The 15,052-nt window shown below is 33.4% G+C and overlaps 1 protein-coding gene across 4 annotated transcripts; it reads right to left on the bottom strand.

Moving 5' to 3' along the window:
* Window positions 1-257: 257 nt before the first annotated feature.
* Window positions 258-15,040, bottom strand: Fam229b (family with sequence similarity 229 member B). 4 transcript variants are annotated; one of them, XM_026395079.1, is made up of 4 exons: window positions 14,976-15,040; window positions 5,801-5,960; window positions 4,026-4,164; window positions 258-462 (listed from the first exon to the last, which is right to left on the bottom strand). In XM_026395079.1, the coding sequence occupies exons 3-4, from the start codon at window positions 4,148-4,150 to the stop codon at window positions 345-347; spliced, it is 243 nt and encodes an 80-aa protein (XP_026250864.1). In that variant the 5' UTR covers window positions 4,151-4,164; window positions 5,801-5,960; window positions 14,976-15,040; the 3' UTR covers window positions 258-344. The 4 variants fall into 4 exon arrangements, with proteins under 4 accessions (XP_026250864.1, XP_026250862.1, XP_026250863.1 ...); XM_026395077.1 differs by having other exon boundaries at window positions 5,801-5,957; window positions 14,976-15,038; XM_026395078.1 differs by having other exon boundaries at window positions 5,801-5,957; window positions 14,946-15,035.
* Between the last annotated feature and the right edge of the window lie 12 nt (window positions 15,041-15,052).

Genomic DNA, 15,052 nt, shown 5'->3' on the forward strand with positions numbered 1-15,052 from the left:
CAGAGATTGAAATAATTTTAAAAAAACAAATAAAATAGGCTCCATCTGACTGATAACCATGGTAGATTAAGTTTCATCTTGAATTATTAATATTAATCATCCAAGATGATCTCTAAGGCACTTCTAACTGTTAAATATTATTCTGCCTTGTCTGTTACACATAACTGATAACTTATCACTATGTGTTTTTTAATGGTTACATTTCTCCTTTTTACTAAAATAAAATAGTTCAACTATTGTCATCATCCAACGGTGCCACCACTTTTATTTGTTTACCAGATCATAAGATGATCTTGGCCCATTACCCTTGACCTAGTCAACCCTCAACAACAGACTTAATGATGCTATTTAGGATGCATTTCCTTGCTGCTTTGTGCAGGTGGCTTTCGCATTGTTGCATAGACAGTGATGGGAACATCAGTTATTGTCAGGCAATGACTTCCAGGGCATCTTCGGAGTTGCCTGAATAAAAGAGCAAATAACATGTAAATATTAGATACTAAACAGGAAAATTTTTAGAGCACCAAAGTTTGAGTATATATTCAACTGTTTTAAATCACTTTGAAATCTTTGAATGGTACAGAATAAGTATAACACAGAGGCATTAATGAGCCAAACATTCTAGGTTTATGTAGCAAAGAAATTGTGGCTGTTGCCAAATATTTAATTACTGAAAGTTCACAAATAATAAAAATAACCCTCCAAATTTTTATTTTGAAGGGTATGCAGGAATTGCTAAATGGCAAATTAAAATACACTGTTATAAACCTAAGTGTTAATACCATGGCAATTCATTCATAAACGTACCTTAAGAATCAGATCATTCATACACTAGCCTTTGTGTGGGCATATGTTTTCGTTTATTTAGGTGTAGAATGGCTGAGTCATATGGTAGGTTTATGTTTAGCTTTTGAGGAAGCTGCCAAACTGTTTTTCCAAACTTTTATATCATTTGATATTTTCTCCAGAAGTGTACACGATTACCAGTTGCTCTGCATCCTTGTCAACACTTGGTATGGTCAGTCTTTTTAATTTGAGCTTTTCGGGTGAATATGGAGTGAGATATCTCATCATAGTTTCCATTTATAATTCTCTGATGAGTGATGATGTAGAACATTTTTATGTGTGTTTTGGCCCCTCATAGATCTTCTTTTTTGAAATGTCTGTTCAATTTTTTCCCGTTATATAAAATATATTGTTTGTCTTCATATTATTGACATGTAAGAGTTCTCTATACATTTAGAGTACAAGTCCATTGTCTGAATATTTTTTCCCAGTCAGTGACTTGCCTGTATGTTTTTTTAATTTGTTCTAAATGTCTATCAACAAGTAAATAGATAACAAATTGTGCTACATCTATGCAATGTAATCCTACTTAGCAATTAACAGAGCAAAATATTGATTGAATGGATGAATTTCAAAATCTTTTGTGCTCCTCAAAAAAAAAAGAATGCATAGTGTAGATTCCATTCCTATAAATTCTAGAAAATGCAAAAGAATATGTAGTGGCAAAGGTAGACCAATGGACATGAGGGCTCAGGGAAGATGGATTATTAAGGGGTATGAGGGAACTTTTGGAAGTGATGGAAATTGTTGTCTTGATGGAAATGGTTTCATGAGTATAGACATTAGTTGAAGCCCATTAAATTGTAGTTTTATATGTATAAAAAAAGAATCATTTTAGTTGGATGATTTCAAATCTAGAATATTTATTAAAAAATTGAACAAAATAATCCACATATAATCAAATGTTGATGGAATCTCAGGTTTAAAATAGGTCTTAAATGTCACTTAAAAAATGCATGTAGTGTCTGAATTTCCTTTCCTACATTCCCACCAAATACTCAGCCTTGAACACTTCTAAAGAAAAGCTCAAAACTTTCAAAGTAGCCAATTACATCCTTGAAAACTACCTTATTAATATTAAATTTGTGACCCCCAAATCTCTAAACCATGAGAAACCTAACAATATAGTATTTACTGCTTTGCTACAGAAAACAGCAAGAGTGTAACAAATCCAATTTATTTGTAGGGGTTTTTTTTTGAAACTTTGCAAAAATGATTTTTTTCATAGTCTTTTTTTCTGAAGATGATCTTTTTTTTAATTAGTTGCTCAAAACATTACAATGATCTTGACATATCATATATCATACATTTGATTCAAATGGGGTATGAATTCTTATTTTCCCATGTGTACAGATTGCAGGATCACATTGGTTATACAGCAATGTTTATACATACTGCAATACTAGTGTCTGTTGTATTCTGCTGCCCTTCCTATCCCCTTCCTATCTCCCCGCTTCCCTCCTCTCCCCTCCCATCACCTCTCCTATCCCATCTACTGTAACACATTTCTCTCTTTTTTTTCCTTCCCCCTCACACCGTCTTATATGTAATTTTGTATAACAATGAGGGTCTCCTTTCATCTTCCATGCAATTCCCCTTCTCTCTCCCATTCCCTCCCATCTCTCATCCCTGTTTAATGGTAATCTTCTTCTCATGCTCTTCCTCCCTGTTCTGTTTTGAGTCGCCCCCCTTATATCAAAGAAGACATTTGGCATTTGTTTTTCAGGGATTGGCTAACTTCACTTAGCATAATCTGCTCTAATGCCATCCATTTCCCTGCAAATGCCATGATTTTGTTATTTTTTAGTGCTGAGTAATATTCCATTGTGTATAAATGCCACTTTTTTTATCCATTCATCTATTGAAGGACATCTAGGTTGGTTCCACAGTCTAGCTATTGTGAATTGTGCTGCTATGAACATTGATGTAGCTGTATCCCTGTAGTATTCTCTTTTTAGGTCTTTTGGGAATAGTCTGAGAAGGGGAATAGCTGGGTCGAATGGTGGTTCCATTCCCAGCTTTCCAAGGAATCTCCATACTGCTTTCCAAATTGGCCACACCAATTTGCAGTCCCATCAGCAATGTACAAGTGTACCCTTTTCCTCACATCCTCACCAGCACTTGTTATTGTTTGACTTCATAATGGCTGCCATTCTTACTGGAGTGAGATGGTATCTTAGAGTGGTTTTAATTTGAATTTCTCTGACTGCTAGAGATGGTGAGCATTTTTTCGTGTATTTGTTGACTGATTGTATATCCTCCTCTGAGAAGTGTCTGTTCAGATCCTTGGCCCATTTGTTGAGTGGGTTATTTGTTTTCTTGTTGTTTAATTTTTTGAGTTCTTTGTATACTCTGGAGATTAGGGCTCTATCTGAAGTGTGAGGGGTAAAAATTTGTTACCAGGATGTAGGCTCCCTATTTACTTCTCTTATTGTTTCTCTTGCTGAGAAAAAATTTTTTAGTTTGAATACGTCCCATTTGTTGATTCTTGATTTTAACTCTTGTGCTATAGGTGTCCTATTAAGGAATTTGGAGCCTGACCCCACGAGATGGAGATTAGAGCCAACTTTTTCTTCCATTAGACGCAGAGTTTCTGGTTTGATTCCTAGCTCCTTGATCCATTTTTGAGTTAACTTTTGTGCATGGTGAGAGAAAGGGTTTAAATTTCATTTTGTTGCATATGGATTTCCAGTTCTCCCAGCACCATTTATTGAAGATGTTATCCTTTCTCCATTACATGCTTTTAGCACCTTTTTCTAATATAAGGTAGTTGTAATTTTGTGGATTGGTCTCTGTGTCCTCTATTCTGTTATAACACTCTTGCTGCCAAAGACAGTGTCTAATTAAAGTGACACTAAATCTGAGATCTGTCTTTTTTCTATTTGTAGCCTTATGCCTACCACGGTGCCCAACATATAATAACACTAAAGGTTTATTTAATTGAGCATTCTCTAATCTTGAAAACTATCAATAAAACAAGCAGCTGAAAATTTACCAAAAAGAGAAAGAATTACAGAGATATGAAATACAAACTCTATGTTTTTTTTTAAATGGGCTCTCTTAACACTAATTTAATAACAGCAGTGTTTGAATTCCTGGGGTTTTTCTTGCTAACATTGAATATGTATTGATGATAGAGAATACATATTTCTTCAGTTGTCAGGACAAGAAGACTTTACCTATTTGGTGACATCTCTTTCCCATTACAGGCAGCACTTGAGCTCAGCCCTGATTCTAGCCCAATTGAAGAATCTCCTCCTTCCACTGGAAACCTCCTTGGTTGGGTCCCAAACCGAAAAGGCATAATTCACTGAAAACCTAGACAAGAAAGTTAAAATAATAAGGGAGGGAGTTATCTTCAATGAGTTATCTGAAATTATTAACTTTATTGTTTAACATTATTCTATATATATGTTTATATACATAGAAACATTCTGAAAGTAACATTTTAAAATATCTATAAAAAGGTAAAATACTATATTACACAATTATCCATTACATACAATTTTAATTCTTGTAACAATTACAAGACAGCCACACTAAGTGATAAAAGTAACCTATTCCCTTTAGTTAACATAATTGGACTATGGTTAATATTAATAGACTTCAAGTCCACTATTGCTGTGTGGAAAAAAAAAAGTCAGTTTGACTTCCAGTGGTTGTAATCAACAAACTTACTCCATCTCTAACACCTCTCCACCTATCTACACTTGCTCTTCTCTTCCTCTGAGTTTCACACTCACCAAGATACCTTCAGCTACTCTTTCTCTTCCTATGATCATTTATTCCCCCCACCTTTGCTTCTCTACATTTACAATTCAGCAGAGTTAAGACAGTGGTCTTGAGAGGTTGGACTAATATGAGTTCAAATCTTAGTCTAGCCTTCTCCAACTATGTGATCTTAGTCAAGGTACTTAATTTATGTTTCTCAAAAGTTGTGAATAACATTATCAACTTCCAGGGTAATAGTGAAAATTAAATAATATGTGTAAAGTACAATGCCTAACACTTAAGTGCTCAATAAATGTTGACTTATTACTCAGCAGATGCCACTGAGCATTAGTAATATATATTAATTTACATTAGTAAATATTTATTAATGAATACCATATGATATATGATGAATACACACACACACACACACACACACACACATACGAATAAACTGTCTATTGTTGTCTTTGCTTGGAACTCTTTCCCCATCCATTGTTACCACCCTTCACTTGCTAGGGCCAACTTACTCACTATTACACTTCAGTTTCTTAGAGAAACCTGTCAAAACCCTCATCATCCAAGTTTTCATAACACCTTTATTTCTGTTTTGTAACAGTGACCATCATTCTAATTCAGAGTTTCTCAAAAACATGATACCATTGTCATTTAGGACCAGATGATTCTGAGTTGGGGAAGGCAGACTTTCCTGTACATTGTATAATATTCTGCAGCATTTACCCACTAGATGCCAACAGCATCTTTCTCCCAACTGAGACAGTCTCCAGATATTGCTGAGTGTCCCCTGGTAAGGGAGAGAGGAAAAATTTCTCCCTGTTCAGAAACACTACACTAGTAGTTTATAAATGTTTTGTTTAGTATCCCCCATTCTATGTCTATCTTTGTCACCACTCTAATAACCATAACAGTTCTTGAATAAATTTACATGTCTTCAACTATTAGCCCACAGAGGACAGGAAAAATAAAAAATGTCTTAAAACTGTTTCAATGCCTAGCATTCTATGCCTAATAAGTAAATGTTTATTGGTGATACAATAAAACTAAATTATTAAGGTTTAAGAATTTGAATATTATACAATGATTTTTATAGACTGTGTCAATATCATGAAAAAAAATGTTTTGCTCAATAATTATTTAGTAAAACCATAGTTAACTCTATGGTTTAGTCTTTCTATCTAAGTATTAAGTTTTAGCTAACTTGATCAAGGAAATATATACTTACCAAAATAGGCCGAGTCTGATTCCGGTAGAGGTGAATAAATCAATTGCTTCTACTGACCTTCCATAGAAAGCTAGAATTGCCGAAGGAATGATGATCAAATGTTCCAGCGACACCCAGAAATTATGACATCAGAAGATTCTTTCACATAGTTTCCCACCTGCTAAAGATCAAATGTCTCAATAACTCTAGCAACAAGATGAAACTTGAATAAAATTTAAGCAATTCGGTGGGGGAGGGTGTAGCTTTATTCTTCTTGTCAGGGCCTTATTTTCCAACAATATTAAACATTCTGACCTACAAATGAAGAGCTACAATCTAATTGACCTGCACAAAATCACGTGTGATTCTTCTCACTAATCCCATTTCCTCATTCTCTTTATCTCCCAGGCTTAACTAAAAACACAAATCATCCAATCTATATCCTCATCCTACTCTAACACTCTCAAACCCAAACCAAATTTCTCTATAGCTCTTAAATGGGAATATTCATTATACTCTGGACTATCTCTCTAATCTCTGGACTACCTCTTGTTTTTTCAAGAGATCCTAATTCCAAAATGGAAGAAATAATAACAACCCCAAAAGGAAGAACACATCTTATTCTGTCCTTGTTATTCTGTTTCCTTGTTACTGAGTTTCTTCTTTGCTGATCACATCTTTGCATTTCTCTGAATTGTTCTCCCTCTCCCAACTAGTTCTCCGCTTCTATATCAACAGCTTAATAGCTTACTTCACTGAGAGTCTGCCCTACTCCGTAATGCTTAAGTTTAACACTTACGGCAGAAAATTACTCTTCAGTTAATAATTTTTCAATTGTCATTGGTAATCATTAAACTACTAAATGCTAGTGAAATTTGATGAAAATCTTATTACCTACATAGTAAACTAAGTTCCCACTGCTATGAATTCATTATGTTATAAAAACTAGTATTTTATATAATAATTAGATAAAATCTTACCTCTACCTTCTTTTTTCTTACTAGGGTGTTATCTGTGAATGAGTTGATCACAATTTTTGTTTGGAGAAATCTAGTTTAACCCACTGTGTCACAGTCAGACAAACTGAAATAATTGCTGGCCATTGTTAGCTAATGCATCATTAGAACTTAAACATTTGTTCTTTAGGATGGCAAATTTTTTCAACAGTTTACATGATGGAGAGAAGGTAGCAGTGGAAAATGATAGATTTTGACATCAGAATTAGGTATGAATTTTAACACCATGTTAGCTCTGTAATTCTGAGCAAATCACCAAAAGTTTATATGGAAATGGTATTATAAATACAAAGTAAAATAATCTCCTTTACACATATTTAATCCCTCTAATTTACCATTATCTTAACTAAATTAAACTACTTTTAATTAAATGAGCTAGTTGATCATTTGGTATAAATTATGCCACATTTCATTCATGGATACAGTGAAACCAAACCAAATAGTAGTCCTAATGATCAAACTTTACAGTACTTGAGTAACATCAAAAGACAAAATGAATTAGACTCTATAGAAGATCTTCACAGCTCAACACAGTGGTGAATGCCTGTAATCACAGTGGCTCAGCCAGCTGAGGTAGGAGGATTTCGAAGCCAGAAACCGAGCAAGACCTTAAGCAACTTAGCGAGACCCTGTCTCTAAATTTAAATATATATATATATTTATTTAAAAGGGGTGAGGGGGACTGGGTTAAGCACTCCTGGGTTCAATCCCTGATACAAAATAAAAAAAAAAAGAATCTTTACAAAGCAATGAGTAAATAAATGAAGTATAAAAGAGAGATACAAAAAGATTATGAAATCTCTTAAATAATCTCTCTTAACTATCATAAGCCCAAAAATTCTTTTTGATTATTGGGATATTAATTAATGAGATGTCAAAAAGGAATAATGTTTGAACTTTCATATCCTAAGAAAATAGAACTATGATTACACTTCATTCAGCAAATATTTTCTAAAAATCCACCATGAGCTCTGCATGAGTTAAACATTCAGGATAAAAGACTGACTGAGCAAAAACAAACACGTATTCTGCTCTAGTGAAGTTATCTATTAGGGTAGGATATTTCTAGACTAGAATATCAAATCTAAATCTAAAGGATGAGTAGGCATTAACAAGGAGGAAAAGGGTAGGAGTCAAAGACACTGAGACAGGGAGGGGGAAAACAGAGGAAACTGTGTGCAAAGGTCACATGCTAATAAGACAATAAAATATTTGAAAGGTGGCAAAAGCACAGCATAGAAAACAAAAAAGAGATATGGTCCAAGAGATAAGTACAGCCCAAACCATGCAGGAGCATAAACTCAAAGATTTTAAAGCAAAGGAGACTGCTGAAGGATTTTAATTTCTCAGTACACATGTGGCAGTTGTATTTGTTTTTCTTTATTAATTTTTGTTTTCTAATATATCTGATTTTCTACTCTACTATTTACTTTCTTCTATTTACTTTGGGATAAATTTTTCTTTTTCTAGTTTCTGAAGGTGTAAGCTTAGTCACTGATTTGGGACTTTTTTCTTTTCTAATATAATCATTTAATTTCATAACTTTCCATTAAAGCACTACTTTACCTACATTCTACAAATTTTGAAATTTTCTACTTTAATTGTTAAAATGTTTCCTTTTGAAAAAATACATACTACGAATAATTTTAAATGCTTTCATCTTTGTTCTGAGTTATTTACAATTGTATTGTTTAGTTTTCAAACAGTTGGGAATATTCTACTTTTCTGTTACTTATTCCAGTTTAGTCACAGAACAAACATTCTTTGCTTGATTTGAATCTTTTAAAACTGAGAATTGTTTTCATGGCCAGATATGCACTATTGTTGTAAGTGTTCCATTTATACTAGAAAAGGATGTGTCTTTTGCTGTTAGGTGAAGTGTTCTATGCAGGTAATTGGTTGACAAAGTTGTTCAATTCTTCTATAGTCTTCTTTATAATTGTTCTCTGTTGAAATAGGGGCATTGAAATCTCCAACTATAATGGTGAATTCATATTTTTCAATTCTGCCAGATTTTGTTTCATTTGTTGTTATATGTATAAAAACATAGTATTGTTATGTTCTTTTGGCAAAATTAAACCTTTATCATTATAAAATATCTTTGTTAATCCCTGATAATATTCTTTGCTCTGAATTTACTTTGCATGAAATTCAAATAGCTTCTTTCTATTGGTTAATGTTAGCATGATATGTCTTTTCCTATTTTATTTTTAACCTGTTTTATTTTCATATTCTAAGTGGGGTTTTCTTGTAAATAGTATATAGTTGAGTCTTGCTTATTTTATCCACTCAGTGATAAACAAAGGTGTTTGGATTATTTATATTGAATGTAGTAAAAAAATTTGAATTTAAACATGCCATATTGCTATTTGCCTTTTACCAGTTCTCTGCTGCTCCCCCTTTATTAAAATTTTGTATTTTGGATGAACTTAGTATACTTTATGAATTGATTTTTTTGCTGTCATTTGTTTATTTTTATACATCCTTGTATTTTGGTTTTGGTTTCTTCAGAGTTTATAGTATCATATCTTTTAACTTCTGACCTTCTGTCTTGAAATAAAATTATAACATTTCATGTATACTAAAAGAACTTGATTATATGATATTCTATTTCCCCTCTTTTGCTATGTATTTTATTGTTATTTATTTTACTATTATGATTACTATAATATTTTAGTTTTCTTTAATTATATTTTAAGGAGATTTTTTAAAAGAAGGCTTTTTACATTTACATATGTATTTGTATTTTCAATGTGCTTTGTACCTTTTGTGTACATCCACATTTTCACCTGACATCATTTCTCTTTTGCCTGAAGATTTTCATTAAACAGTGCTGATCTTCTGGTGATAATTCATGGAGCTTTTTTATTTATTTCATTTTCATTCTTGAACAATATTTTCTCTGGGTATAGAAATTTTTTTCCAGTGCTGAGGATTGAATCCACAGCATTGTACATGGTAAGCAAGCAACTCTACCTCTGAGCTGTATCCCCAGCCTAAATTGAAATTTTTAAGTATTTTCCACATTTTGTTCCACTGTTTTCTGGCTTGCATTGTTTTTTAAAGAAATCTGCTATCAGTTTTTCTCCTCTATGAATGTGTCTTTTCTCTCTGACTTCTATGTTCATTCTTCATTCACCAATATTAAGCAATTGGATTATAATGTGCTAGGTGTAGTTTTCTTCTTGTTTCTTCTTATATTTGTGGGTCCATCATTTTTATCACATTTGGAAATTTCACAGCCATGATTTTTCAAATACTCTTTGTTCCCTCCTTCTAGACCTCAAATGCATGTATCTTAAGCTGTTTGAAGTTATACCACAGCTCATTGACCCTTCTTTTTTAGGAAAAAAAAAAAAAACCTCTTTGTTTTGGAGAGTTTCTATTGCTATGTTTTCAAATTCATTACTTCTTTCCTTTGCAATGTCTAATCTGCATTTTTTCACCTAAATATTGTACTTTTCTTCCAGTTTGGATTTTGTTTGTTTGGTTGGTTTTCTTTTGGAGTTTTTTATCTCTTCCTAATGTTCTCATGCTTACTCTGCTTTCTTGAACATATGCTGTATATTTATAACTGTTGCTTTAATGTCCTTGTTTACTAATTCTTTCATTTGTGCACTTCCTGGTGTGTTTTTAACTGATTTTTCTTCTCGTCATGGGACTGGTCTTTGCATACACAGAAATGTTTATTTGAATGCCAGACATTGTGAATTCACATTACTGAATAATTTTATTTTTAGTCCTCTAAGTACTTTTGAATTTTGGTCTGGGACATAGTTATTTAGAAACAGCTGGGCCTTTGGAAGCTTGGTTTTATGCTTGCTAAGGCTAGATTAAAACAGCCTTTCATTTAGAACCAGTTTGTCTCTACTATCATTCTGAGAACTCAACTAAATGTTTCATGGATTATAAGAGCTCTTCACTTAAGATATCTGGAATGTGAATAATTAGAATCAGCTCTATGTGGCCCCTATGAATTGTTTTGTATGCTTATTTCCAGGGGCTTTACCCTCTGTCTTAGATAGCTTTTACATATGCATGCACTAATCAGTATTCATGAGCATCCCCTCAAAGATCTCCAGAACTTTCTTTTTCTATACTCTATCTCCTCTCTGGCATTCTGCTTTGCAAATTTCAATTGTCTTAGTCCCCCAGAATTCTCAATTTTTTCTCAATTCAAGGTACCATCAGGCTGTATTCTCTATTCATCAGGAAAGGAGTTGCTATGTGTATCCCAGTCTCCAGGAGTGAATAGGAGAATAGGAGAAGGAGATCATTGGGTGTCATCTTAGAAATTGCCTACCACAGATGCTGCAGGTTTGAGTATGTTTATACAGTACTAACAAACGTTCATCAAATATTTCTGAATTTATGAATTTCAGGAATTGCAATTCCTTGTACCTTATGATTATTTTGAGTCCACATAACTAGTTTTGGCCAATAAATTATTAGTGATTATTAGCTGCCAGTGCAAAACTTTCTTGATCTGTCTTTGTCTCTGCCATAAAAACCAGAAATTCTTCTCATATCACATACAAAAGTCAGCTGAAAGTAAATTAAATATTTAAAAATAAGATCTGAAATTATAAGACCACTAGAATAAAACTTGGGAAAGCTCCACAACATTGGTCTGAGCAATGATTTCTTGGATGGGACTCCAAATACCTAATCAAAAAAAGCAAAAATAGATAAGTGAGACTTCATCAAATCAAAAGCCTCTGCAAAATCAAGGAAATACTTAAAAGAGTAAACAGACATCCCACAGATGGGTAGAAAATATTTGCAAGCCATACATCTGATAAGAGACCAATATCTAAAATATATTATTAAATAACTTAATAAAGAGTAAACACTTAGTGTAATTTGAAAGTGGGAAAGTTATTGAAAAGACATTTCTCAAAAGAAGGTATAAAAACAGTGAACAGATATATGAAAAGATAGCCAACATCACTAACCATCAGAGATATGTAAATTAAAACCACAATGAGATGTATCACCTCACACTCTTTAGAAGGACTATTACCAAAAAGCCCAAAGATACCAAGTTCTGGCAAAGGACACAGAGAAAAGGGAATCCTTGTACAGTGTTGGTGGGAATACAAATTAATATAGTCAATATGATAAACAATATGGAAGTTCCTCAAAAAACTAACAATAAAACTACTATATGATCCAGAAGTCCCCCTTCTGGGTATTCGGTAGTCTCCCCTTCATTTGTGAATTTACTTTTCACAGTTTGTTATCTGCAGTTAAATATAATCCAAAAATATTACATGGAAAATTCCAGAAAGAGACAATTCATTAAGTTTTAAATTGCACTTTCTGAGTTGCATGATGAAATCTTATACTGTCCTGCTCCATCCTGCCCATGAATTACCAGTTTGTCCAATATATCCTCCACAATGTATATGGTAACCACCTATTGGTCACTTAGTAGCTGTCAGTTATAAGATCCAACTATTGTGGTGTCACAGTGCTTGTGTTCAAGCATTTTATTTATTAATCATTTTATTTATTAATGGCCCTAAAGCACATGATATATGATATGGCACTTTTATTACAGCATTGTGTTATAAAAATTCTACCTTATTATACTACTAATAATTGTTGACTTCTTATTTGCTTCACTTACAGAAACTATAAGTATGCATGTATAGAAAATATAGCATATTCAGAGTTTATTACTTCTACAAAGATAGTAATAAACTATCAGGCATCCACAGATAAGGGAGGAACTACTGAATATCCAAAGGAATTTAAATCAGTTTGTTGAAACAATATCTACACTTTTGTGTTCTTTGAAGCATTATTTGCAACAGCTAATATATGGAAGCTACTTCACACTTTTAAAAATTATTCATTAGTCCTTTAATGTGATGCAGCTCAGGAGGCTGAAGCAGGAGGATCACAAGTTCAAAGCCACCTGCAGCAACTTAGTGAGGCCATAAGCAACTTAACAAGACCACATTTCAAACCAAAAAACAAAAAGGACTAGGGATGTGGCTCAGTAGTTAAGTGCCCCTGGGCTCAATCTTTAATACCAAAAATATATATTTATATTTATATATAAATATATATTATGATATTTTTATATATATTCATATATCATATATATGTGTATATGTGTGTGTGTGTGTGTGTATATATATATATATATATATATATATATAGAGAGAGAGAGAGAGAGAGAGAGAGAGAGAGAGAGAAGCTACTTCACACTTTTTAACTATTCATTAGTCCTGAAGGTGTGTGTTTTGGTCTTCAACTTTCTCAGTTCTTTAACTCCATTTTATTTCATTTTTCATTAAATATATATTTACTATCTACTGTATACTAGGCAAGGTTCTTAGAACTACTGGTATAGTAGTAAACAAAGAAGGCAAGGCTCAGTCAGCTCTCAGAGAGCTTATTTCTCAGTATATTATTTTAGCATCTTGTCTTCAAGTTCCTATTTTATTATATTCATATTCTTTTGATTAAGTTCTTCTATAGCACAGAGTATATATGATAAATTTTCTTTTATCCCCTTAGGTTAGCTTTTATTCCAGACCATGTATTTTATCCATATTTTGTATGCTATCCTACTTCCTTTTATAGTAACAGTGTGCATGACTCTCAATGATTTTTTTGGCTTGTTCATATTTAGCATGTGAAATGTCCAATCTATTTTCTCTCTGTGTTAGTCAATTATCTCTCCAAGCCTACTGCACTAAAAAATCTCAGTGGCTTCAGGCAAAAAAAAAAGAAAAAAAGAAACACTTTTTTTTTTACTTAAAGGACAGTGTATGGCCTGTTGTTCAGCTTTTCTTACCTTGACCAATCTGGATTTGCCTATATTGAGGTATGGAAGGTTGTTTGACTCGTAAGTAGAATCATCTGATTCCCTCCAGATCAAAGTTATCAATGAGATTTGTTAGTACTTTCTTAATTTAACTTCTTTCCCATGTGCATTTTCTGGAGAATAATGACTCCAGGAGTTGTAATAGGGGTACCTCTGGGCAAAAGCCAGAATACCAGATGAACTGGCACCATAACTCATCAATACAAACCTATTCACATCACTACCTACAAAATTTGTTCATGTTTTCCAAATTTAGAAAGCCCCAAACTTTGGGACTTCAGCATTAAGAACTGAAGTGACACACTGCATCTCCACCCTGACTCCAAGCTTACCAATAAGAATTTAAAATTAAATCTAGTAATTACAAAAATTTATTGATTAAAGGTGCTGATTATTACAAGATATTTAAATATTAAGGTGAAAAACACAAATATGGGAAAGCCTCAGCCACATAACCAACCCATTTCAACAAAAAATTTATCAGCTATCAGAAAAATATATAAATATTATTAGTCTTGATGCAGGAATATGGTGTTAGAAATAATTGAATAGTATGGCTCATATTACCACACATCAATGTCACATAATTTTTTATTAAATGAAGAAGGTTTCTGTAGTTTCTCAGGATTTCTGTGTAAAAAGTTAATTTCATTTGAAGTGCTTGAGTTATTTATTGAAATTTGATCTAATTTGATAAAAAAATTTTGGCATTTTTTAATATTTGACAATTTTAATGAGTTGGCCTTTCACTAATGCATGATTTTTCATTTTTTCCTCCTCTATCCCATCTAAACATTGTACTTAGATCAAATACTTTAATCCCATCTCTTCCATCAGACTTCTATTTACCTGGCTGCACCCTTGCCCAACGAATGCACTTATTGTTGGCGCCACCAATATTATTTCGAGTATTTCCTGCCCGTGTCTTCAATTGACTGTAAGCTTGTTGGCGCTAGATCTGTCTTAACTCCTTTTGAGTCCTCCAGGGGGCCTAGAAATTAATGTTAAGAGTATACAGCGCTCGACAAATACTGGTTGGGTCTCTGAACTTAGCTTTGTCCTTTGTGTCTAAGTGTACTTATTTTCGGTTGAGACCTGGCACTGTGTATCCGTCCGGGATTTCTTTGTCCTCCTCGACAGTGCTCGTTTTCTATTAGAACAAAGGGTTTGTCGGATCGCCACGCTAAAGGGAGCGTCCCGTGGAATCTGAGTAAACGGAATTTGACCCACTGCCCACATATTGAGACTGGGGACTAAGACTAAGCCTCTGATAGCCCACGCACAGTTTAACGACACATATTTAAAATACCACTCCAAATCCTGGTTATCCGTCAGTTACCCCGGCCTCCGGAGCTGCCGACACTCAAAGATGTTGACAAGGCAGCGAGGATCTGCGGTCTGGTCGCTATGGTAACG

The sequence above is a fragment of the Urocitellus parryii genome, chromosome 8 (genome assembly GCF_045843805.1).
Source record: "Urocitellus parryii isolate mUroPar1 chromosome 8, mUroPar1.hap1, whole genome shotgun sequence".
NCBI lineage: Eukaryota > Metazoa > Chordata > Mammalia > Rodentia > Sciuridae > Urocitellus > Urocitellus parryii.